General features: G+C 44.3%; 1 protein-coding gene across 4 annotated transcripts in view; it reads right to left on the bottom strand.

The window, feature by feature from the left end:
- The window catches only part of ARFGAP3 (ARF GTPase activating protein 3), a 469,979-nt gene that overhangs the window by 356,146 nt on the left and 87,800 nt on the right, over positions 1-26,033 (bottom strand). For all 4 annotated transcript variants that reach the window (XM_078673894.1, XM_078673892.1, XM_078673893.1 and 1 more), the window contains exon 2: positions 2,757-2,875. In XM_078673894.1, coding sequence (XP_078530020.1) covers positions 2,757-2,875 — 119 coding nt within the window. The remainder of the gene's footprint in view (positions 1-2,756; positions 2,876-26,033) is intronic.

Raw genomic sequence — 26,033 nt, 5'->3', positions numbered from 1 at the left:
CTCCGAGGGGCCCTTTTTGCATATAATTTCATAAGTAATGGGTAATGATCACTACCTTCCACCCCTGGTACTTCAAAGTGTTTAACTAATTCAAAGCTCCAAGTCTGTAAGAACATATAATCTATCGGACACATTTGCTGCCCTATTGTAAATGTACGCTTAGCAGGTCTATCCGCATCCTTTCTTTCATTTACACACATCTGTCCTAGAGAGCCCAACAATTGTCCAAGTGCCATATCTTGGGGTGAAAGATCACTACTGGTGAACATAGCGGTCTCTATATTGTAGGCTCTTAAAACAGAATCATGGTCAAGAGATTTGTTAAGGGGTTTAGTCTGTGATTAAAATCACCCAAAATCAAATGCACATCTTTTGGGTAGGTATCACAAAGGCCCTCCAAATCATTTTTTAAACTTTCCAGCTAAACATTATAATTATCTCCTTTTCCCTTCTGGATATACAGGCGGACGATACATATACCTTCATAGCATGGGTTGTTATTCAATGTCAGCACTCTAATACCTAGCACCCACTTACAATTAAGTTCAAGGGATTCTATTTTCCTTGCAATCTTTGTAGAAACTAGCGTCAGTTGACCCCCCGATGGTCTGCCAGATGTGTTCTTTCTTGCTGGCTTTACGTGATAGGTGAATCCTTCTGTTATTAGGGTTTCATCGCACAGCCAAGTCTCCTGTAAACACGCGATGTCCGTATTCTTTAGAATCTTTTTAAAGCTTTCCTGGAGCACTATTCTTTTATAACCATTAACATTCCAGGATAATATAGACAGGTTGTGCGACGACCCTAACTCCTAGTCAATATCACTCAGGTGCCAATTTTCTTCATATTCCATATATACAAGCTCTCTATATCTATTACCGACCAGCACATGTTCGTCCTCCCACCCTAGATCCTTAGGGGCTATTGAGTTTTCAAGATTATCCTTCTTACCCCATTTAGAGTTGATCACTCTTATTTGCCGAGCACCCAACCCAGCGTGGTTCCTGAGAATTGATTTCCCCTGTTTATCCGTCTACATTTCCTCTCTTTTTATTATTCTAATTCCTTCTTTTAACATCTCATGTTCAGCTTTTTCTAAAGCTAGTTTTACTAAAGCAGAGTGAAGTAGAACCTTTGTTACCTCTTCCCCTTTGGCGTTTATTAAAAACCCCAATTCTTTAAGGTCTTCAGAGCTAACGTATCGTAGGCTTGGGCATTTAGAAAACGAAGAGAGGAGTTGGGAACGATTTAGTGGGTTTAATTTCCTAACTCTTTTCCCCCTTTACCCTGCCCTATAGGTTCCAAAAAGGGCCAACGGTCCTCGCCACTCTGAAAGATAAAGTATGACAGATGCGCAGGGGCTTTAGACATGCATCCTGGTAGTTCAGAATGGTGCAGGTTTGTGCCGGTCTTAAGGGGGAATGGGAAAGGAGAATATGACTGCTTTCCCAAGGCTGATCCACACCACTTAGAAAAGAAAGCAAAGCTACCAATTTTTCTGTCAACTTGTGAAAAGATTTTAATTCACATTTCGGGGGAGTCTGTGTGTGGTTCATCAAAGAAATTTGGGCCACACTCTAGCAAAATGGAGAGTGATATATCAATGCACATTGATTAGTCGCATTTGGCAAGTTGGGAAAGAGAGAGACTGGTAGAGCACACTGGTGTTCTGGTCTGGCAAGCCAAGGCTCTATTTAAACAAAATGGCACTAAACTGTCCTTCTCAAGGACAGACATTCATCATTTTAACATAAGACCCAATCAGAACAAATGCTTCAAGGCCCAGGTACGGTACAGGAATCCCCGATACTGAACAAACCTTTAGTCTAGTCGCTTATTGTGCACAAAACTTGATCTGCTGCATCAAAGTACAATACAAATTCTACAAGCAGCAGCATAACCTCCTCCTCGCTTGTTGGGAAATGTCTCATTCGAGACCAATGGGTGAATGATTGCTCAATTAAATGAGAGGGTTAATGACAGCAAATTAGCAAGAATCAGTAAAATATCAAGAGGTAAAACATTATTCCCCAACATCAAGGGTAACAGGATACTCCTCTCTCAAAAGTACAAATTAAATAAGTAGTATGTAGTTGGTCTGGGAGAAGGATCACTCCTTAACCTGCTAGAAATGCACATTAAACCGTTTCTTTCCCAAAAGCCTTTCTTTTTCCTCGTCTGCTGATCTCCTTTTTGAGGTCTTGTAGCCAACTTGGAGCTTTCTGTATATTCCTTTGTACCTCCTAACAGCTATATTGTGTCCTCTCCTTCTGCACATACCTTCACAATGACTTGTTTTAAATGAGAAGCATATACACATTATGGTGCTTGGTAATTTCAGTAAATGTAATGCCCAAGATGTCCAACATTCAAACAATTTGCAGTACGTTGTATTGCATCCCCTGCACCCTCCATACAAAGCAAATATCTATTCATTCTCAATTTTTAAAATGGGACAAAATGGAACCCTAAAAGTGAGGAGTCCTCTTGAAGACAGTGGTACGTGTTAAAACACATTAAATTGCTTGAGATTTACAAATTCCTTGTGAAATTATTTCATCAATATTTATGGAAGCGAAGTTCTGAGCACAGACCCGCAGTCAGCCAGAGCGGTTATTCACTGTAGAGTGCCCTAGAAATCAAAATGCCGTTAAGTCTACTCATTTCGGTCATGCAACATAAGGTGAACCACAGCAGCTTTTAACCTTTCATTAGTTGCAAATTATTGTAATATTCAAGTGCAGTAGACTACGTACCTGATAAATGTTAAATGAACACCAAGCGATCGATGCGTCCCTGAACAATCGATGCACAAGAATACACCATAGGTGATACTAGCCCAACTAGGATTCTTCGCTCCGCAGTCGAAGCATGCCTAGAAAACAAAAATGCCATCAGCATTTTCATCTGGAGTCTGCACCGACTTTCTGAAATGAAATTCACCTCTACATATATAGCGCATACATTGTCCAAGCTTTCAGCACCCTAACAAATCGTACCCCACGGCATCATGCTAAATGTTTGTTAGTGGACAGAAGTGTAGGTAGTGGCACAAGTGGATTCAGCACTTTCCTGTAAACCATACCGAGCCGATTAGAATCCATTTTCAATCCTCGTTGAAAATGATTATTTGTGGGGCACATCGAGGATCCAGTGTGGCACACATCTCAATATCTATATGTACGTCACAGCAATGTTGATGGTCAGACAGTGGAGGGTGGAATTACAGATGTGCACAGATAATTCCCATACCAACCTTAAACTAGAAGAGACCTGTAAACCAATCCAACCTAACAGAATTCCAGGATCACAAATACTACTGTATTAAGGAACATTACACCTGCCTGAATTTCCCTAAACCAGTTTTAGTAAATACATTAAATTATAGTGCTCACATAAGCCCTCGTGGCCCAGTAAGTTGCAAAGGGACTGCTCCACTTGAAGGCACCAAGATCAGGTATAATGCACTGGAACAAAGCGGTCTCTCAACCCCATATTGTGCTGCTATATTACTCCGCTGTATCACCTTAATCTCGAAAATGTATCTCCATACATATTTTGTGTGTTACAAAAGCACTAATTGCAGCTGATCAGAGATGGACTAAAACTAGGCAACATCTATCCCAAATTAAGGTTTGATAAATAAAATGTCATATATGCATTCTGTCAGCTAATGTAAGTACTGCAAACTTTAACCCAGAGTCTCACAAATTAATTTTGTAATACTATTTCAGCAATCTTTGTACACATGATACTCTAAAATTAGGGCGCAGCGAGATGTCAACACAAGTAGCCTTGTTCTGAAATTACATAAAATTCACAGGCACAAACAAGATATTCAGAAGGATTGTCTAGGAAACCTGAAATTATTTTGGAAATCAAAACTGAGATTTAGCCTTTCCCCACAATCAGGTTATGAAGTTACCTTTGGACTTTGAAGCGGAGTGTAAAGAAAATAAAAGTGCGTCTTGACGAACTGAATAACAATTTCCTAGGGCACTAATCAGCTTGTGACTAAGTAGGAGGCTAAATCAAAATGTCCTGCTGGCCCAAGGGGAGGAGCTAATGTGCCCGTGTTCCAAAGGAGAGGAAGGAGGCTGATCCACGGTGTCCCAGGGAGGGGGGTTGACCTCCTGCGTGAAGAAGCTGGGTTTAAGACTGCCAATACAAGTTCTTACATCTAGCGAGCCACTAGAAAATAACATTCCGGTTGCAGACAAAACAGCAGCCAAACCAAACCCTCCCTTAGCAAACTAGATCAGCCGAAAGGTTTTTAGTGTACACATTTCATCACAAAGTGCCACTAGGTGGCACTATTTGGTAATTTATGTAGCCTATATTTTCACTGAAAAAACAAACAGGAGCACTTACTTTAATGGTCACAACATAGAATTAATTATTGGTCAATTAATTGGCTTTTGGAAAACAAAGGTGGCTTGATAACGGCTCGCAAAGCTGATGAAGGCACTGCCAAAAGGACAATGAATTCTGATGATGATTACAGAGTGGAAGGGAACAGCCCGCTCTTGTGCAGTTTGAGGTTAAGTGCACGATCCCTGGGGAAGTTCAGGATTGAAACCAAAGTGGCATGAGTGCTTCTAACAAGCGAAAAAGAATGGAAATAAGGTGCACTCACTGGTTAATCTCATGTCTATTCTAAGTTTTATACAATAACCATGTGTTCTGTTGTGGGTGCTACACTACATAATTGTGTTGGCTGCACAATCAAAATACAGTATAAAGATGCAGACACCAGCCTGCAAGCAGTGTGCACTGTTACTTGGAAAACTATATTCCGCTATTTGCTTAAATGTACTTAAATAATAAACTGTCGTTAGTTTTTTATACGTTAGTTTATCTCAGTAATAATCCAATCTGCCGTATAAGTCAAACAATTACATCATTGTGACTATAAATATAATGCATATCTATAAACATTTCTCTTTGTATCAATAGTCACCATAAGGTTTATACATGGGTGCATATTAACAATCAGTGATTCGTATTTACAATAACATCACAAAATCATAAAAATACAATTTGTTGGATATCATAACTTTTGGTGTCATGAAGTCCGGAGCCCAATGCATTTCGGGAAATAGTTTTCCCTTCGTCAGGGGCAGTTTCCTAGAACATAAAATGCATTGTTGTATCTCTAATTCTTATCGGGATTTGTTTAAAATAAAAGACACTCAGCGGGGTGTCCCTATAGGTGATGTGCCTAAGGGTATCAATATCATGCTCTGTGGTTGTCTGGTGATACCATAAAAGTAAAGACAATAAAGATCTCGAAGATTGCCATCGTGTGATTCACTTGTATTAAATGTGCCATCATGGGTGGTCAAATGAAAGAAATCAGAGGAGACAGAGTGTAGGGACCAGTAAATGTTTTCCTTCAACGTGCGGATGTGTGCTTATGTGCTTATTCAAGCATGCTGAGAGAGATCGCTTCAGTTAGCATCTAGTGTGACACTCTACCTATACTCGTTGTCCAAAGTCAATCTTCAATTGTAGCGCGATCGTATGAAAACCGTGCGTGAACCAACGTTCGCCTAATAGAAAACGAATCATACAATGTGTAGAAGTTAAACTCTCTACAGTATTCCTAGTACGACAAACAAGAACCACTGTTGCCGGAACATCGAGAAACCAAGACACTTCCAGTATACTACCGTAATGAATCTAGTTCTATGTCAACACATATAATTAAACAAAGTGTAGAACGAACCTGTCAAGCCCGGCTCCAGGAATTTTTATTTGGGTGGGCCAAGGGTGCATTTGGGTGGCCCACTGAGGCTCAATTTGTCGCATATATTTCTGGGCAGGCCTGCTTCAGGGCCCTCCTTTATCTCTTCTTACTCTTGCAAGGCCCAGTAAAATGCACTCTTTTACAAATCTCTTTCTAAATGTTATCACTCTCAAAAAGTGTTTTTTCCATGTAATGTTTCTTTGATGGGAAGAGGAGGTTTCTGAGGTGGGGGTATCAGGCAAGTGACACTTCTCGGGCTCCCTCTGTGCGAGCCTTCAGGGAGAATCCCTCTTCATTACTACCTCCACCTGACCCCAGACTCTGCAACACACTCCCTTACAGGCTTGAATATCCACTACTCCTCTCCAGTGCACCTGATCTCACAGCTGACCTTGGGCCCCAGCCCCATATCAGGCACCATCGGGCTCCACTTTCATTTTGCCAGGTAAAACATTAGAAAAATCACCTTCAAACTTAAAACATTGAATATAGCAGTAAATATAATTAGTACGCAATTTAAAGTATGTTCCACAGTAGCCCTTATGACCAGACTGCTAATTAAATAAACAAAAACAGAAAGGCCATGACAGGGCCGGCTTTATCACTGATGCAAAAGTTTTTTGGGGCGCCACACCAATAACCTCTTTCTCCGTAAATACCTTTACTATCACCTTCCAACAGTGCCCCTCATCTCTCCATGACCCCCCCATTGATCTCCTCCTCGGATTTCCTCACAGCCTCACGCCATAAGTGCCCCTCATAGCCCCTCCCCCTCATGACCTCCTCCTTGGAGACCAGTACCCCTTATCTCTATGTAGCCCCTCCCACTGATGACCTCCTCGTCTGACTCCCTCACTCCCACCCTCCACCATTGCCCCTCATCTCTCCCTAGCTCCCCCTACACCCCATGACCTCTTCCTCGGATTCTCTCAATGTCATCTTCCACCAGTGCCCCTCATCGCTCCATAGCCCCTCCCACTACCTCCTCCTCGGATTCCCTCACTGACACCCTCCAACAGTGCCCCTCATCTTTACCTAGCCCCTCTCTCATATGCATTTCATTTGTTGTATAGCGCTACTCATATCAGTGTAGTGTGTGTCAGTACTTTACATCACACACACATTATACAGAGACAATGAATCATACAAGTATGTACATCAGCCTATAGGGAATGTCACATAAGCCAATGAGGATTACAAGGTGTATGAATCACGTGTCATCCATACTGGTGGGGAGTATATTTTGAAAGGGTTTGGTATGGGGAAATACAACCTTAGGATTTAAAGAGTATTCCATGGGGTCAGCTTTACTGATAAAAATGTATATTTGCCCAAACATACTCATTTTAGCAACATTAGAATAATGAAAGACTGAGGAAGTTCTAACTATATCACAAAACAAAAAAAGCGAAGTTCTAACTATACCATTCATGTTTGTAGGCAGCTCTTAGATGACAGTTCATAGGTCACTGTCCTATGATATGATTGTAACTTCTGAACTCCAAGTAACACAAGGATCTCTGTGACAAAGGCAGTAACCCAATGAACTATCCAGATACAAGAAAAGTTCATCTGCATTTAAAAACTATTAACAGACAAAAGATTGCTCTCCAGCAGGATCATTAATCACCAGCGTTATCAGGGCATTTTGTATTGTCTTATTGTTGTCCTGCATTGGCCATGATAATGATAAAAACTGTTTAAATGAAGCACACACGAAGTATGTGTCCTGCTGGGCCAGTGCAGATTTTAAAATGAAAAAAATGTAGTAACACATTTTCTTACCTACTCCATTAGTCAAACTTTGTGTCACAGCCTGATGTGATAAAGCCACTGCAGGGGTTAGGAAAGGTGATTAAGAATAATCAAACTTCTTTTCTCCTGAGCAGCATAGAAAAAGAAATATCAACGCAGCAGGACAGGAGGTAAAGGTTACGAAAGGTTAGCAGTGTCAAAGAAAGGCTTTGTCACCTTACGTCATGCCGAGACGAAGGGGTGAAAAACTAAACAAAGCCTCAGTTAACATGTTAATGGTCTTTAAAGACCTGTGAAGTACTCAGGTGCGGAGCTGCAATAATCTCTAAAACTGTGTGTGCGCCCGGGAAAGCTGTCTCGGCCCGGGCTGACACACACGACCTGCGCGTTGCGCGCCTGCCTTCCAGCCCTCATTGCGGAGGGCCAAAGCTCGTGTTTGGGTCGGCTAGGCTCATGTTTGGGTGGGCCTGGCCCAACCGGCCCACCCGCTAGAACCGGGCCTGGAACCTGTACGGGCATGCGCCTGATGTTCTCTCACCGAGATGAACTAAAACATTAACGTTCCCTCTTGTTTTCAAATGGTATAAGGAGTTGACTAACCTTGTGTGTAATGGTGAACAAGTATCCAAGAGGACCCAATTTAAATCTGGAGGTCACCGCTAATCAGTAGTGGCTGGAGAATTATTTTAAGTGTTAGGAGATAAATAAAGGCCCTGAATTGGACTGACTGAACGAGCAAATAAGTCTGGCTTCCATTGGAGTGCATGGGGATATTCTCCACCTCAAAGTTTAGAAACCATTAGGCCCAATTGGTTTTTACAACACTATTCTCATATAAAGTGGTAAAAATGCCGGAGGTTCGGAAATATTCCACTACTTGGATACTGTGGCACACCAGGCTAACCACCCAAGTAATGTTCAGGGTTCACCCATCACAAAATATTTGGAGGATATGTTGATAAACTGAAGAATTTCTCTAAGATTTAAAATGTCATACATAATACAGGCAGTTTAGTAAATGGACTTTCACTAATCATCTTTCTTCCCTTATGCATTTTTATATGCTGTCATTTTGCAGTCCTGTGATTTCTAGGCAGATTCTCAGTCACGATATGGATGAAATTCTCCTTTAAAATTGCAGAGTAGGAAAATAAAACAAATACACCAATCTCTCAGTGTCAGGGGAGAGAGAGAGCGAGAGGAGGTGTGCGAAAAGATACAGCATCTTCATTTTTAGATTTTCATGTTTTGTAAATAGGCCCTGGTGACCAACTATCAGCCTGTCATTTTCACCAAGCATCCACATGTACTCCTGTCACACAAGGAAAGATATTCCCTTGCATGACCACGCAGCACCATCACAAGCCATGAATATTCATTATATACGAATAATTAGCAACAATATGTTGCCTAAACAAGGGTGGGTAGTGGGAGGCTGACTTTGCATGCAAAGGTAATGTATGAATGACTTGGCGGTCTTACGCAGCTGTCAAGGCACCCATAAAACTCACAAATATAAAATAAGTAATTAAAGGTGGATTTGGTTTTAAAAAAAAGCCGTGACTTGTCCCAAAACACCTTTTTTTCCTCAGGAAACAGGAAAAATGCAAAGTTCTTAAACATTTCACAGAGATTGCAAACTGTAAAACATTGCGGACAAGCCACAGAAAAGCAATTTCAATGTATGTAGAAATGCTGACAATATAGCAGTTTGTAAAACAAGGCTTATGTGTTTATACCCAGCACACTGGTTCGGTCACCAAGCTGAGCTGTTACATTTTGCATGTTTACATCAGATACGAATGCCGTTCTTTCATTAGACAGCAAAAGCAAACTGTCTCATGCATTGTCCAAAACTCTTTTGCCGATGCAGTGCTTTTGCATTTGGAGAGATCTCTGGTATAATTATCATTCGCCGAGGGTCCACCGGTGCTTTTAAATCAAGCACAGCACCGCGTCATCTCCAAGTGACGGTACGGCAGCCCTGATCTCCTCACCCAAGTCCACTCAACATGTGGCGTGCGCGTGCCTTTAGCTTCCCCAGCGCCAGCTCCCGGAACACTCAGAGAAATGGGTACTGGGAGCAAACTTGCTAGACACGCAGGTAAGGAATCCTGGAAAAAGTTAAGTACGCATTTAAAAATTTGAAATTGAAGATCATAAACTTAAAGCCGTGTCCAAGATTTGAAGATTGTGATAAACTTAAAGCTGTCTCCAAAATTTTAATTGTATGTTTTAGATAACTTTAGGTGGGCGCGAGGAGGGCTGAAATCAGCCTTCATGTCTTAGGGAACAGATGCGCGGCTGGGAGACGCACTCTGTGGTGAGGGAGGGGTGGAGCGAGAGCAAGCAGGAGAGGAAAGCCAGATAGCGCATGATCGCACGCTGTAAGGGTGCCGCAAGGAAAGCCAGATTGCGGCTCTGCGCGAGCCCGAACGGGTAACCGCAAGCTTTAGGCCACAAGCAAAAGCTTGTGGTCTGATTTCCAAAGCCCACTTACTAAATGTCTCACTATATCAGCACATGCGCTGGCTCAGGCGAGAACTAAAAACCTGGTGCAGAACTGCCCAGGGCCCTGGGAAAAGTGGTTAACATATTACAAGATATTTGGGACAGACAGGTAACCAGTATACCGATCTCAAAATAGGAATAACTTGATCTAGACAGTAATTTAGTGACACTGTTTGTCACATGATGTTGGATCATTTTACACCTCCTGCATTACGTCCTTTGAAATGCCTGTACACCAATTTGTCACAGACAACGGACCTATGCATTGCTGCCAATTTCTTCCTTAATAGTAACAGTCTCATCCTTAAAACCTTTTAGGTACAAGTAGTTGGAATTTAAGCCCAAATGATCTAATCTTGCAAAGTTAATGGAGAGTCGAAAATAATACCCAATGTTTAACCTTCCATGCAGAAATTATGTGAATGTCACACAGAGTAGCAGTAATTCCAGGATTACCCTATGGCAAATACTAGACTATCAAGCTTGGTGTCATTTAATTTAAACCATCTCTTAACATATTAAACAATGCTTGTGGTTACCCTAAAGATCACCTGCGAGTCGTCTGTGTACATTTGTAAATGAAGTCCAAAACCCATAAACCTCTCACGGAAAGGCTGAATAACTATGGTGAAAAGGGCAGGTAAAAAACAAGAGCGCCCTGGAATCCCCATATTGACCTTTCAACCACTCAGACTGCAATCCACCCATGACCACACAGCTGCTTGGATCTTCCAAACCTGATAGGAACCATAGTATTTCCACCACTGATAGCTCAACCACCTTCAAGACGTTCTAAGAGAACCATGTAGGTGAGGGTATAAAAAGGCACAGAAAGATCCAATAACATTAAGGTGGCAACCTGACTCTTGTTCAGGATGTCCAGCAGATTGTTTTTCACTTGTAAAAGGGAAAACACTGTACCAGGAGTGAAAAAAAACCAAGGATTACAAGTGATCCTGAAGTTGCACTGCAAAGACCCGTTCCAAGATTTGAAGAGGAAAGGAGATCCATGTAACAGGCTTATCCAGAGAGGCCTCCTTAGCAATGAAAGGATCCATCCTTTTTTAATGATAGAGAGAAAAAAAGATTTTGTATATGGTGCAATACCAAGCTCGGAGTAAACAAGCATTTGCAATTCAATATGTCTCACATTTACGAGAGTTTTAACTATGGGCATTGTAAATGCCAATGCCTTTGATTTATGTGTTGATTTTTAAAACATAAATAAAAGGCATTGCCACTTACAATGCCAATAGCTTAAACCCTCGCAAATGCGAGACTTTTTGCATTGCAAATGCTTGTTTTGTTTACATCAACGGAACACAACCTTCACTTGGAACTGCAACATACAATTAGTCATGTTTGTTCGTATGTCTGCTAATGTGTTGGGTATGAAAAACAGCCCTTTTTTGGCCACACTGCTGTGTCTTCTAAATTGCTGCTCAAAGTACAATAATGGCTGAGGAGCAGGCAGGCAACATAAGACTCTCAGTAGGACTGAGGAAATAAATGTAAGGGCAGCTGGGGAATGGGCCTTGCCAGTCTGTGACCGATTACATTCTAAGGGGACCCAGTATTTTCTGATCAAAATTAACAATCACGTGGTTTATTTTACGTAGAGCATTTTACTCCATTTAACATGGTGTCCCTGATACAAAAAACCGCAGTCTCAATGAATATTAGAAAGGTCAGTGTCAGCGGATTAAGCCGGTCAGCTTTATCATTAGCTCACCACATTAACAAGAGATTACAAAAAACACACAGTGCCATTAATGTTATGCATTCCAAGCCTTTCCGCCAAGCACTCCCATCTTTGATGGACTTATCTTAAAACAACTCCTCCACAGATTAATAAACCAAGGCTCTGGTAAAATAACATTAGCAAGACAGCGGGGTGCAAAAGCCATTTGAGGGGGGCCCCTTGACTTACCTATGCTGTGACAAACGTGCAATAAGCCCCAAAGCAAGTGAGAAAATTGGTCCTCAATCCCCCGGTTTTGTAGTTAAAAAACAGCTACTGATTGGGGTGAATTGGGTCACCTGTCTCTCCAGGCCCCGGTTCACTGCATCTTCTTCACTATTACAGCTACCCTCCTTGACTTAACGGGACAGGACCCAGGTGTCTGTTGAAGGACAGAGGCGAGTTCGCTGTAGACAAAAAAACCATAGACAGTTGCAGGTTTCCATAATTTGGAGGTTCCTCGTGGGCCTCTGTAGAGATAGGAAAGCTGGAGTTTCAACCAGTCCTCTGGTCCTGCCATTGACACTGGCCTCTTGGATGAAGGGAAAGGGGACAGTTGTCAAAAGCACCTAGTACGTTCAGGTGCCACACAAAAACAAAAGAGCTGAAGAGGGCAAACACATATCCACCTGCAACAGCTGAAAGGTCCATCATTAAAAAATAACATTTCCTAAGGGGGCCATCTTGCGGACCTTCAAGAAATGAAGCAGCCAGCCAGACCACGACACCAAGCAACGGGGGCCCAAGAATACGTAGAAAAACACCCTTAACAGCTAAAATAGCGCACACAATATAAAACAATATAGCCAGGAATGAAGCAGCGGGCGTCTGGCGTGGTACTCTGCACCAGTGCGTCCTAAGCCTCTCTCTCCATTTTGGATTTCTGCAAATGCGGACAGCAGCGATTTAGAAGCAGTGCTTTTTAGGTTTCGCCCTGGCCGTAGCAACTGCGTAGCAGTTGCTCCGCCCAGGGCAAAATCTTATGTCCTACATATGGGGCTTTGGTCCCGCCTCTGTCTTCCATTGGCTAGCTCCATAAATGGAGGCCAGCCATTGGAAGAGATTGGCTGTCAATCACGCTTTCCCCGTGAAAACGCGATTCGGGGGCGTTTCCGTGTGTTTTTTAAAGTCCCGCCCTCTCCTTTTCCCATTGGCTGGAATTTTACCTTCCAGCCAATGGGAAGGGGAGAGCACGAAAAACACGCCCCCGAATATGCCGGCCGGGACACCCCCGTGACGTCATTCCCCGGGCCGCGCTGTGATTGGCTGCCGGCCCGGGACCTGACTTGTTAACATATCTGGACGGAGACCATTTTTTCTAACCCTAGGTCTTACCTAATGTCATCTACCATATGCTGGCTATATTTCGCCTCTTGAAAACCTTGGCAGGTAGATGCTAAATGATCTCCATTATGTCTTGGGCTTTGTAGCACTTGAACTGCACATTAGATACTGTTTTATGCTTTTTACGCGCTGGCATCACGAGACTTGAAGAGGTCCGTCTTTGACCCTGTTTGTTTTATTTTGTTTAGTTTTGTTTTGTTTGTTTATCTGTTTTTTCATCTATATATCTTGGCCCCTTTTGTATAGTTTAATGGCAGTGAGCCACTTTGCTATTCTGGATCTACGGCCGTAGAATGTTTACACTATGCCCAGTTCCGTAATGGCCGCCGCTTTCACTGTTGTCGGTACTCACAGAATGTGGTCCTATTTCCATCCCCATCGTTCGTCTAATGACCACTCCCTCAGGCGCTTTGGTCCGCCCGCAGCGTCTTGTTGGATTGGTGACCCCGGCACTTTTTCGGGCATTTAAAACACGGGCTTAGAACTTCCCGCACCTGATGACTCTGGCGTGAGTATCGGCGACCAGCGACCGCACCAACCCGACGAGGGATGAAAGCTATCTATTTCAACTGAGCTAGGTAAGCGTATAGTTGGCCCCTTGGTCCCCCGCTTTTTGTCCCTATCCCGCATTTAGTGCGACTAAATTATGTGACGGAGTCCTAGTTTTTCCCTTGATCCCGGGATGTTCAGGGCAGTAACTGGGCTTATATCCTGTATATTGCAGATCTTGGCATTAAACCTCTGGCGATCCAGGCCAATTAGCAGAGCGCATTCTGGAACATCTGCCCCATTGATACGGGCTTCTTACACCGCATTAAAGACGAGATGGATCCACGCCTGACATCTCTCTGAACATCGGTACGCTATGCCCCCGAATAAATGACACCTCGTTTCTGGTATATGGGGAGACTTGACGCTGTATTAGGCAACCCTAATGGTGTTTATCTGTTGGCTTTACCGCCACAGTCTCTGACACACTACATACATTTCTTTTGTCCTACTAGAATCCCAGCATTGAAGATATCCTGAGCCCCAGAATTCTGTTGGTTGATGTCGTTCCATCAAAGATACTATTATCTGTATCCTAATATAGGTAAGCCTTGGCCCCCCCAAAAAACGTTAATCCCACTGTGCCGGATGGTCCAGAATTTTACATCCGCTTGGTTCCATCTAAGCTGCCTTAGTGCTCCCCTTTAAATGGAGAATGACAGAGGGCATCATTCCCCAGTTGTCCCTATCGTCCCACGAAACGTCTTCCTGCTAGATTATTGTGTCCATTTGGATACTTGAGTCTCTATTGTTTGTGCTATATAGGACCGAAATGGAGGCTGAATCGTGTTAGCAGGTTGGTCACTTGTATGCAATACACTGTGTGTCCCGTGTGTAGGCCTGTCCCATCCTCCATGCCTTACTTTGAACTATGAGATTCATTATGAATCATTATCTCATTAGGATGTGTTCTTACCAGGCCAGCTAGTTGAGTACCTGTTTATTGGGACTATCTATAAATCAATGATGTATATGGACACGGAGCTCCCTACTAAATCGGAAGTTTATACGATGTGAGAATGACAATGATGTTTATGTTTAATGACTTAGCTTTGTTAGTAACTGTGTGGGGGGGCTCTGTGTGGGGGGGCTCTGTGTGGGGGCTCTCTGTGGGTGTGTGTGTGTGTGGCATTTGCGAGAGATTAAGCTATTGGCATTGTGAATGACAATGCCATTTATTTATCCGTTTTCAAAACCAACACATAAATAAAAATGTTGTCATTTACAATGCCAATAGCTCTAACTTTTGCAAAGGCGAAACCGTTGCATTGTAAATGCTTGTTCTTCATCCCAGTCGGTTTCCCCCATTTCACGATTCTAGAACTGCCATGGCCTTGAGTTTAAAAAAAAACCTGATCTTTAGAATCTCATCTAAAAACAGAATAAGCGGAGGAGGAGCCAAGCTGGCGACCAAGATGGCCGCTTAGCTCCCGGCTCAGTAGACCTCCTCATCCTGCTACAAGATCCTGCTAGATATCCTGTGCTTATGCAACACTCCCGTGTAGACGAATTAAAATAACGCCGCACCGTGAGACCCCGAAAGTTCCATCGGCTTCAAGAACGGAGAAACATCGTCTTGAAGTTTGCGGCCTACATCAGCTCTGAAGCCGGGGCCTAGAGTAGAAATCTTTGCCAGCACTTAGTTGAATAACATCGGCCATAGGAGTTCGGGAGGAGCCGGTCCACCGGAACAGAAGTGAAGTTTTTGTCCGATCTTCGCATTGAACATCCGAACAGATTGGTGCTGCGAAGGAACATCCCACAGACACTGGGGATGCAAGTTGGGTATTAATTGGCGGAGCCAGTGCTGTGAACGGCCTGGAAATCGTCGGAAAGGTGACCCGGCGGATGCGGTCACATCCTGACGACGGCTCCAGACTATCCTGCACGCGGTTGGAGCGGGCGTCATCATCTTTAACTCTAGTGTGTCTATCCCTACGGGCCAGAGGGACCGACCATGGCGTAAATGTATGACATGACACCCAATATCGACCTGCTTAGGATTGGAACCCAACCCTCCAAGGGGTCCAGGAAAAGTTGCACGGATATCTTGGGACTACATATCCTAACTAAGGGGTTTCCGACACCAGACCAGAATGTCACCAACGAGGGGGAACAATCAGCGATGGCATGGGTTGAACCCACGCTTGCAGCTCTAATGGCGGCTGTCGGTGGTCTTCACCTTTCCCTGAACCGGAGAGCCCAAGCTCTGAAACGCAAATTGGATGCTGTTACTTTCGAGATGGGGCATATGAAAGCAGCTTGTGTCCAATTTCATGACATTGTGAGAGTGTTAGCGTCCACAGCAACTGGTTTAATCGATGCCATCAACCCTATACAGCAAGAGAGGAGTGAGACTCTGATCTGCAAATCAGCGAATGGCTATGTATCGGAAGTCCCTGTTGTGTTGGCATGTTCAGTATTGACATTGACGGAGAGAAAATCGAGCCGTAAAGTACATCTGAGGGCTCATGTGAGGACTCAGGAGTGGTTTGACAAGGTGGCCCTCTCGCTTTTTTCGAACTCAGTTAAACGTGACTTGAAACAACATCAGGAGTTCTTAATGGCGCGGATGGGACCCAGTGATAACGTGATTGAATATGCAGTGATGTTTCCGGCTCGCTCCTGTGTTCAGCCAAGCGAACACTTCTGGTCTTTTCACTCTTTCAAGATGGCGACTGTTTGGTTGGAGAACGTTCGTGTGCCTGATCAACCTGGCCAGGGCTGAGAACGGCTTATCCTTCAAGACATTTGTTCGAGTGGTGGCTGTGTGGGACTCACTTTATAATGTTGATACCGGGAGGCGATGTAGGCGAGTAATGAATCCCCCGATCTTAGCTCGATTGTGTAACCGTTCAATATCCTTACTTAGGGGAGGCTCAGAGTTAGCGGGAGGCGAGAGGCCGGGAGCCTGTACAAAGGCCCTCCTCCATTTCCGAATTTGGGTTATTATAGTTTAGATGGGGTGACAGGCACACTGCTAGTTGGGGTTTGGCGTAAGCTACATGCAGGGGTGCAGGGTGGGGTGTTGCGCGCTTTGCGTTTTTGTTTATTTTATTTTATTTTCTTAATTATCCTGACCCCTTTTTCGGTGATAATGCGAGCGTCATTAGTTTGATTTGGGTATCTTCTACATACAAGGACTGTAATGTATCCTGTTCATGATCTCAGTATAGAGTGATTTTGTGAGCGGCGGGACCGAGGGGCAGCACCCTTTGAGAGGGCGAACCCCGTTAATTTCATAATACTGATTGTCTAGGAGTGTTGAGTCTCAGTGTCTTATGTCGCTACTATCCTGATTTATCAACGATATGATAATTGTATGTACCTGATTGCATTGCACCTGATACGTTCTTATTGTTATTGCCTTTTTAAAACTAATAAAAAGATTTATTAAAAAAAATGTTTAAAAAAAACAGAATAAGCATGCTTGCCTCATCATACAAAGAGAGCTGATCGAAAAGCTCACGCCACAATACAATACAAGCATTTACAATGCTATAGGTCTTGCAACTGCCAGTTGTTAACCTCTGGCATTGGTAAAAAGAAAAAGTGCGTAGTGTCCCTGAAGTAGGCGCCGCGCTCCAAATTAAAGTAAAAAATAAATAAACAGAGCGCCGTGTTCCTGAAGCAGGTGCTGTGCTCTAAATTTAAGTAAATAAATAAATAAATAAATAAATAAATAGAGTGCAGCGTCCCTGTTGTGGGCGCCGCGCTCAGCATGCACACACAACAAAAAAAGCAGCCGCCATTGTCAATAATGTAAATAGTGCTCACTAACTAGATTAAGCCGGACGTCTAACCAGCAAAGTAAAAGGTAAAGTCCTTATGGGCGGTAACAAATGGAGAGAGGGCGGTATTAAGGCGGGAATAACCAGCCTCATAATGAATCGAAAAGTCAGCGTTTACCCAAGACAATGACAAAAGACAATCACAAATATGGGAGGAGACTGGGCGAGGCTTCCACAGCATACTCTACTACAGCATGCCTCGCAGAGCGAGCAGCGCATGCGCACTGCTGCTAGGCACAACCTAAAAAAAGAGCAGCTTTTCAGAGGCACACAAGACTGCACAGTGAATCGGCAGAGACAGGCAGAAACTTAAATGGACAAATGCAGTCACTAGGGACATATTTGGCAAACCCAGTGCTAATATCTTCAAAGTCAATGGCCTTGACGTCAATAATGTTTTACTTTCTATATCCTGCTAGATTCACAATCTTCTTCCTGTACTGCAACAGATGTGTAGCTTCATTCCATATATAAAAGGAACTGTTCATGACCTGTGAGTATCTCAACGTAATTCCAGCTCTGGTCCTAGCCTTAGGCAACAACTACCATGACTATTAAGAAAACGTTTTCTTGGTTTGAAATGACACAGGAGCAGCTTCTTAAGTGCAAACCTTACAGCAAATCCGAAAAAGTAGAAGTGGCTTTCTTTCCCTTTAATCAGACATCCCATTATGATACTAGACAATGAAATGACAGCAATACTCCCTGTGCATCTAAAGAGATATGGCTTTAGCAAGGACAAGGAATCAAGGTATGCCTGTACAGTAGGAGCCAGTAGGCTGTGTGGTGAATTAGCAGAACTAATCTTTTTAAGACCAGACACAGACCAGATTGTATTTTCATCCAAAATATTCAGTAGATGTTGCTCCAGTAGGATGAAAAAGGACAACGTTTATTAAAAACTTAATTGGGGGAAATTAGACAGTAGAAGCAGTAAAGAGGTGCAGTAAGGAGATATGGTGTACTTTCTTACATTCAGTGTAGCAGGCTTTGATTTGCTTTTAATGTGTCACAAGTGTCAAATCTGCTTCAAAGCCTCCTCACTAAGGCCTTTTTTCTGTATCCCTTCTCACATGGTCTCAATAATTGTGTCTTTGGCACTCCTGCTCCCCAACCAACATGCAGCCATAAGCAGTACCTGTGTCATCTACCAATCAATACCAGTCACTGGGATAGGCGATGAACACAGAGTATCCTAAGCTTCTTCTTTAATTTAGAGTTCAATTTTTTCAGTGGTTAGCAATTAACTTTATTGGAAAGATACTGTTTGAATGACAGCTTACTATTGCTTATGTATCCCTATACCTTGTTGCTTTTGAAAACAATAAGAAATCAGACTTGAGCAGAGGTTTTTGGCCTCTAGTTAAGCCAAAAACTTGTGTTTTACATTACAGTGGATGTGCAAAGCTATTTATATTTTGGTCGAGGCTACCTTGCAGCACAGCTGTCTAATTCAAATTACCTATGTTCAGTGCTTAATTTGAGTGGGTGGTTTCTGGTGCTCGGCACCGGAACTTATTTGTCAACACCGGAGCTTGTGGCAGTCTGCCACAAGGTGGCACTGTCTGGGATGACGGCAAAAACAGTCAATTATTAATTCAATATACATTCAAATTACCTACTATCTGCCACTAAGCCATTCTTATGGCTTTGGGAGCCTGGAATAGTCTAAATTGTCACACTTATAGGAGTGTGGTGGTCAGTAGTTGAATTGTTACTATCATTGTCAACAGTGGCAGGGGAAATGTGTGGTGCAAGCTGCAGTGCCCTCCTGACAAGAGTTCTGGCACTTATTTTCTAATAAATTAAGCACTGGGACTTACTGAGAGCCCATTGCTTACCATTAGCTGCCTTTATTGTCTATCATATGCCTGCTTCTTATCTGAGGATTTGCCTTTTCCCCAATTGTAAATCTTGGGTTGTCCCTACCCAGTGCATAGCCTCTTTACCATCTAATTTAATGGCTTCTATCCTTCCACTCTCACTTTGAGGTAACTATTATTTAATTTTGGTTACCAATGCATGAGAGTGCATGTTCTTCCAGCTCTTTCCCTCTTCTGCTTCTGTCCACCTCCTTAAATACTCACCCTGTGCTGCAATTTTCCTCATGTACTGAAAGCTTTCTTGTTCCTTTTCCCCTGACCAAATTCCCATGTGTTCAGTGTTGCTTTCACCCTCATATGGCTTCACTCCTGCCCTCCGTGCTGCTTCTCCCTCATGTGCTGCTTTTCCCCTGTAGCCCATCCACTCCCTGTTGCCGTCCAGTCCCGCCCGCCATTTGTTAATTTTTTTTCTATTTTGGAGATATAAATGTTTTTAATTACTGATCCACCTCAAATCAGTGAATTTAAAAAAACAGAGTCACTTAGTAGGCATATTTGCAGTGACATGCGTACACCTACAAACGGACGCGACAGGCCGCTTCATCGCACTTGAATTATTTTTTCTTTTTTAAACTTTTTGTCATGCTGCATGGCATGGTCGAAAGGCATTGACAAAGCAAATAGCTTTCAAATGTAAGACCTGTTTGCTTTGCCATTCCTTGCTAATAAAAGTGAACGAGTACATCTTTTTATGGTGTAACCAAATTGATGTTTCATTAATAAAGTGCCTACCAATGACAAATTAACCTAAATGCACATTTAAAAACGTTATTCCCAGCCACAACCTGCATTAATACTATTTACACACAATGTGGCTGCTTTCTAAAACTTTAAGAGATGACCGGTCACTAAACCATAAAATTAATTTTTCGCTTTCCACTTCTCACAGCAGGTAGGCTACTTGTTACTGTTCTATGGAGGCTACCACAAGGCCCCTTCTACTTTAACTTAAGAATAGAATACATGGAATGTGTTTGGCATGTAGGAACTACTGTATGCCATCAAAAACAAATAACAGAATTTTAGCCTTCTTATTGGTAGACATCTATAGACCTAGTAAGGCACAATATTTTAAGAGCCCCACCCCCAGTCTGGCTAGAACCTCTTCCCTTCTGATGAGCTCATAGGACTTATCATTTAGATACGAGAGGATCGGATCCACTGACCAAAGGGAAAGGGCACCTCAATTCTAGCTAGCCCATCCCAGTTTTCTCACTTCCCCACATTCTGCATGGTAGAGATATGGGTGATCTGAGACTAAAACAATAAATAAAAAAAAGATTGTGCCATTTGTTTAGAAAAAACATCTCAGCTGAGGTATACCTAGCAACACTCCGCACCAACAGACACAGATTCAACGGGGTTTAAGTCTACTGTGCTACATCTTGTGGGCTACAGATGTTACTTTTCCTTCCTGTTGTCGGTTTCCCAATATTGGACTATTTAAGGGGTTTCGAAATTTGTACCTCAGGTTTTCAGAACCCTCTACCTAAGGCTTATAATAAAGCCATAGCCACAGAATACAATGGGGGGAGTTCAGTTAACAGGTGAGGAATTACTCCGAAACAAATTCACAGATCACAAAATGTTTGTGCAACCAGGGGCATTGATCAACATTTTGAACTAGTCATGAACAAAATATGAAGGCTCATTGTAGGAGAGTAGGGTCTGCTATCCTATGGTCACCCCAAATTTTTGCTTTTTGCTTCACTGGTTTTCGACTACTGAGGCTGTGGGCCTGCTGATCAGACCCCCAGCCTGCTGTTCTCTCACTAAATTAATGACACATGTGCTATAGGCACATACCAATTGGAAATGGACTCCTTGTCAGCCCCTGTATAATGCACTATAGGTGCCCAGGGCATAGGGGCCACCAAGGCCTACCAGGGGCTGCAGCATATCTTTTGCCACCCCTGGCTGGTTCTTAAATTGACACAACTGGCTGATCACTCAGCTGGGGTAAGGTGGTGTAATCACCCCTTGCTTAGATATGGTATACCTATATCTAAACCTATATCTGGACACATGTAAACCTGTGAGCCACTCCTATGGAAGGCCTCATCAATCCTGGAGGCAGGGTGCGTGGTTTTATGTGAGATGGAGCTCTAGCATGAGCTGAGCCTGTCTGCAGCTGTCGGGAACAACTCCCTAAGCTGTTTCAGGATAAGGCCATACCATATACTCTTAAGTGCCTTATAATCCTCGCGGTTATATAGCAACTTTGGTTTGGCTTTATCAAAACATGTCGTGTAAGGTGTCATACGATTTGGAATACCATCCCCTCGCCAGTTCTGGCGACGGGGATGGCATTCCACCCCTCTAGAGGGGTAAGACATGTTCCTTTACTAAATGCGGTTAATTTCTCCAAAGACCTTAAGATCCACAAAATGGGTGCCTCTGCCACAGACAAATGTCTGGACCCCTGCAGTTGACCGAAACTCAGCAGATGGGGCCTGGACAAAGGGTTTCCTGTCACAGGAGGGTGTCACCACCCTCCAGACAGGAGATAGTGGATTGTAGCAGGGAGGTTTGAAAGAAACCAGACACTGCCTGGGGCGCACAAGGCTGCCCCTTGCATAATCCGGCCAAACCGGTTCTGGGGCACTCCAGCCCTCGTGCCAGGGCGGCCTGGATCAAAGGAAGGGGGTGTACCCACCCACTTCCTGGGTCCCACCCATAGGAGGGGACCTAGCAGGTAATCACGCCCCCCAGATTGGAATAAGAGTGGGAGCAGTGCCAATGCACATCAGATTTCCTGGAAGAAACATTTGAAACGAAACTCTGGACCCTTGGACCTCCATCTCAACGTGGAAGCCCGAAGAATCTCCCTTGTGGTCAAGGAGTGACCACCCTGCAGCAGCAGGCACCATCCAGCCCTCGACGTCTACTTAGTTGCAGTTCCCGCCGGAACTCGAGCGACTGAGATAGACGAGATTAAGCTTGCCTGCCTTCCAACAGCCCGATCCACAGTCCCTGCAGAGCTGAGACCCGTGGAGGCGACCGGAAGCGTGGGGCACGCCATCTTGAATTGACCACGAGACGCTGACCGTGCAGCCCACGAGTGACCCTCGAAGCTGTGCACCGGGGTTTGAGAAGCCCCCACCCTGAGCTGCTCCTGAGCCGAAGTTCAGCCCTCCACACTCGACGAGTGCTGCGTGGGGCCCTTTGGCTCTATTTGGCTCAACGCGTTGGCCCGGTCACTTGCCAGCTGGCTAGTGGTCCCTGTGCCGACGAACTACCTAAGAAGACTCGTGAATCTGGTTGCTCCAGATCCACACCAGCTCCCCTGAAAAGGAGCCCCGACTCTGACCTTCCTGGTCCGAGTGAGAAGCAATCTTCCGATCCCGCGTGGATTGCTCTTGCCAAGGCTTGTTTGCTCCAAACTTGAAGCCGACTGCACCGACGGTGAGAGCCTGCGTGGGACAGATCGTGACCTGCTCCTGGACGTCGCAGATGCCCCAGAGCCCACGTGACAGCGGAGAGAAGCTCCTCGACGACCACCTGATTGCGCCCGACATTGCCTGGTTCCGTCCTGGTTCCACCCTGGTCACTGCTGAGTGACCCAGACTCTGTCCCCTCTGCTTTCAGGTACTCTACAACTTGAGTCCACCCTTGGACTCCACCGGACACTTCATCTTCAACCCGCCTGCAGCCCTTTCAGCTTCAAGCACCAAGAGCCTGCGTGTCAAAACCCGACGTCACTTCGACCCTGTGCACCCACTTCATGTGGGTGAGGTAACTTTGCTCCGCCGGTGTTCCCACACTGGTGCACACCTCTAGGGTCTGTGTGTTAAGTTTTGTTCCTCTAGGTCCAGCGGAAGTGTCCTTAAACTTTAACTCTATGACTTTTACGCACCATTGGTTAACATTGGTGCATGCGTGCGCTTTCCGCACATCTCCCGAATCCCGAGGGCCATTCCCGACTTCAGCATTGCTTGTCCCGACTGCTCCCAGCGATTCCCTAGGCCCTAGGCCTAACCACTGTTCGAGTGGCCTCTCTTATACCACTTGTTTAGTATATGGTTTGAGTGGCCACCCGCCCTCATCCATAATTGTGCAACTTGTATGTTTAAACAGTGCTTTTGATTTAACGCTTGTGCCCCTTTATTCATAAAGAATACTGGGGATTGTTTTTAGTAATAAACACATATATTTTTATAATATATACTTGTGTGGTGTCCTTTCATTTGATATTACAGGGTTGTATGTGGTAAAACAGCTCGCTTAACACGACCTCTTAAGTTAAGCCTTTAGGCTGCTTAGTCCATGCTACCCCTAGGATAGCTTGTCTAATAAGGTTGACTTACAACCAGACACCATAAGGGATTGTTTGGTCAGGTAGTAGGTGGTTCCAGAATTGGAAACATCCCCTACCAGGCCAACTTCTCACATTGGTGAGCAGCGGTGCGGATTTGAGCTTGCTGTTGTTTTACCATTGCAATCTTTATATCAAATTGAAAGATCACATCAAGTACCTCTAGGTACATATAAATCAAAAGCTTAGCATATTAAGTTCTACTGAACTTAGTAGTTGTAGATAAAAGGGATTAGCACACCCTGACTACAACTCACTAGCAAGGTACAGTAGGAAAACACTTAGTGTAGGTAAGTGCACCACTTACACCTCACTAGTAACCATGTCTGACACAGGAAAAGCCTCAGGGTCTAATCCTGTGACAGTTGACCCTACCCAGGCAACTTTTGGATATGACAAGTTAACCCGTAGAGACTTGATTGCCTTGTGCAAAGCAAGAGGGTTAAAAAGGGGCAGAAGCCCCACCTGCCAAATCCTGGTAGAAATCCTAGAACAGGATGACTTAGAGAAGGCAAAGGCAGCTTCCCTAGACACAGGAAATGGAGGGAACCCCCCTGAAACTGATCCCCCTCAGGAGGAGGAGGATGATGATGACTTAGATGAGGACTCAGATGTTGAGGACTTAGAAGTTCAGGATCAGGGTAGCCAGGTTCCAGTTGCCAGGCTTAGCCAGGCCAACTTGGACCTACTGGGGAATGGAGAGGGCCAGCACCTCCCCAGAACCCAACATGTTATTCTCCCAGGCAACAGAAGAGTGAGATCTCCCTCAGGGGACTCTCATGTTTCTAGTGCCTCCAGAGAATCACAGAGAGGCATGAGTGCTTCTCAAAAGCTAGAGCATAGGGCCAGAATGAGGGCTGTCAAACTCCAGATAGAGAGGGAGGAGGTAGCCTTGGCTCAAGCTAGACTTGCCTTGGCAAGAGAGCAGAAATTAAGTGGCTTAGATGTCACTGGTGGCAGCAATTTTCCAAGAGAAAAAGACAGGGGCTATGACAATAGAAACCTGACAAAAATTGTGCCCCCCTTTAAAGAAGGGGATGACATCCACAAATGGATGACTGCTCTGGAGAGAGCCTGCATGGTACAGCAGGTTCCTCAAGATCAGTGGGCTGCAATTTTATGGTACTCCTTTTCTGAGAAAGGGAGGGACAGGCTCCTCACAGTTAGACCTGAGGATGCCAAAAACTACTCTGTTTTGAAGAGTGCTCTTATTGAAGGGTTTGGCCTAACCACTGGGCAATACAGGTTGTTGTTCAGAGACACCCAAAAAGCACAGACTCAAGACTGGACTGATTTTGTTGAGTGTGCCACTAAGGCTTTGGAGGGTTGGTTGCAGGGAAGTAAAGTTTCAGACTATACAGGATTGTACAATCTTATGATGAGAGAACAGATCCTTAATAACTGCACAAACCAGCTGTTGCATCAATACCTTATTGACTCTGATCTGACCTCTCCCCAAGAATTGGGAAAGAAGGCAGACAAATGGGTCAGAACAAGGATTAAGCAGAAACCCCAGAACCAAGGTGGTGACCAGAAGAAAACAGACCAGAAGGGTGGTAACCAGAATCAGAAAGATAAAGAAAAAGACCAGAAGTCTTCAGGCCCCCAAACTAATAGTAAGGAGGGTGGTTCCCAAAATGGTAACAAGAAGAAGAAGAACAAAGGTCCAAAGACACCTTGGTGTAATACCTGCAAATCAGTTTCACACTGGGGCAGTGAGTGCACCAAGGCAAATCCAGTTCCCACCACTACAGCTCCTAAAGCATCTGCAACCCCAAGTACAGTAAGCAGTGGTGGAACACAGTCCAAGGGTGTAGCTGGGTTGACCCTGGGTATTGAAGTAGGATCAGGCCTAGTCAGAATCCCTACACAGGCAGTTCTCCTGTATGATGTGGACATTGAGTTGCCCACTGCAGTAAGCCCCACTAACCTGGGCAAATACAGGCAGACTCCCTTAATTAATGAGAAACTGGCTCAAGCATACAGGGACACATGTGCCAGTGTCACAATGGTGACACCTGACTTTGTGGACCCTGGACAGATTGTACTAGGTGAGAGCTACCTAGTGACCAACGCCAGCAACTCCACTACCTCCCATAGTGTGGCAGTTGTGAACTTCTCCTGGGGAGGGGTTGATGGCCTAAAGAAAGTTGTGGTGAGTGCAGACCTACCAGTAGACTGTCTGTTAGGCAATGACCTTGAAAGCTCAGCATGGTCAGAAGTGGAGTACAGGACTCATGCAGAAATGCTAGGGATTTCAGAGCATGTCCTTGCCATGACAAGGGCTCAGGCTAAGAAGTGCCTTCCTGAACCAGTGGTGGATCTTGAAACAATAGACCAGCCACAACCCAAGAGAAGGAGCAAGAGAGGAAAGGCCCAGCCTTCCACCTTGCCC

Source organism: Lissotriton helveticus, chromosome 1_1, assembly GCF_964261635.1.
Source record: "Lissotriton helveticus chromosome 1_1, aLisHel1.1, whole genome shotgun sequence".
Classification (NCBI taxonomy): Eukaryota; Metazoa; Chordata; class Amphibia; order Caudata; family Salamandridae; genus Lissotriton; species Lissotriton helveticus.
The sequence above is the reverse complement of the archived record's forward strand: the minus strand, read 5'-3'. Positions and strand labels throughout refer to the sequence as shown.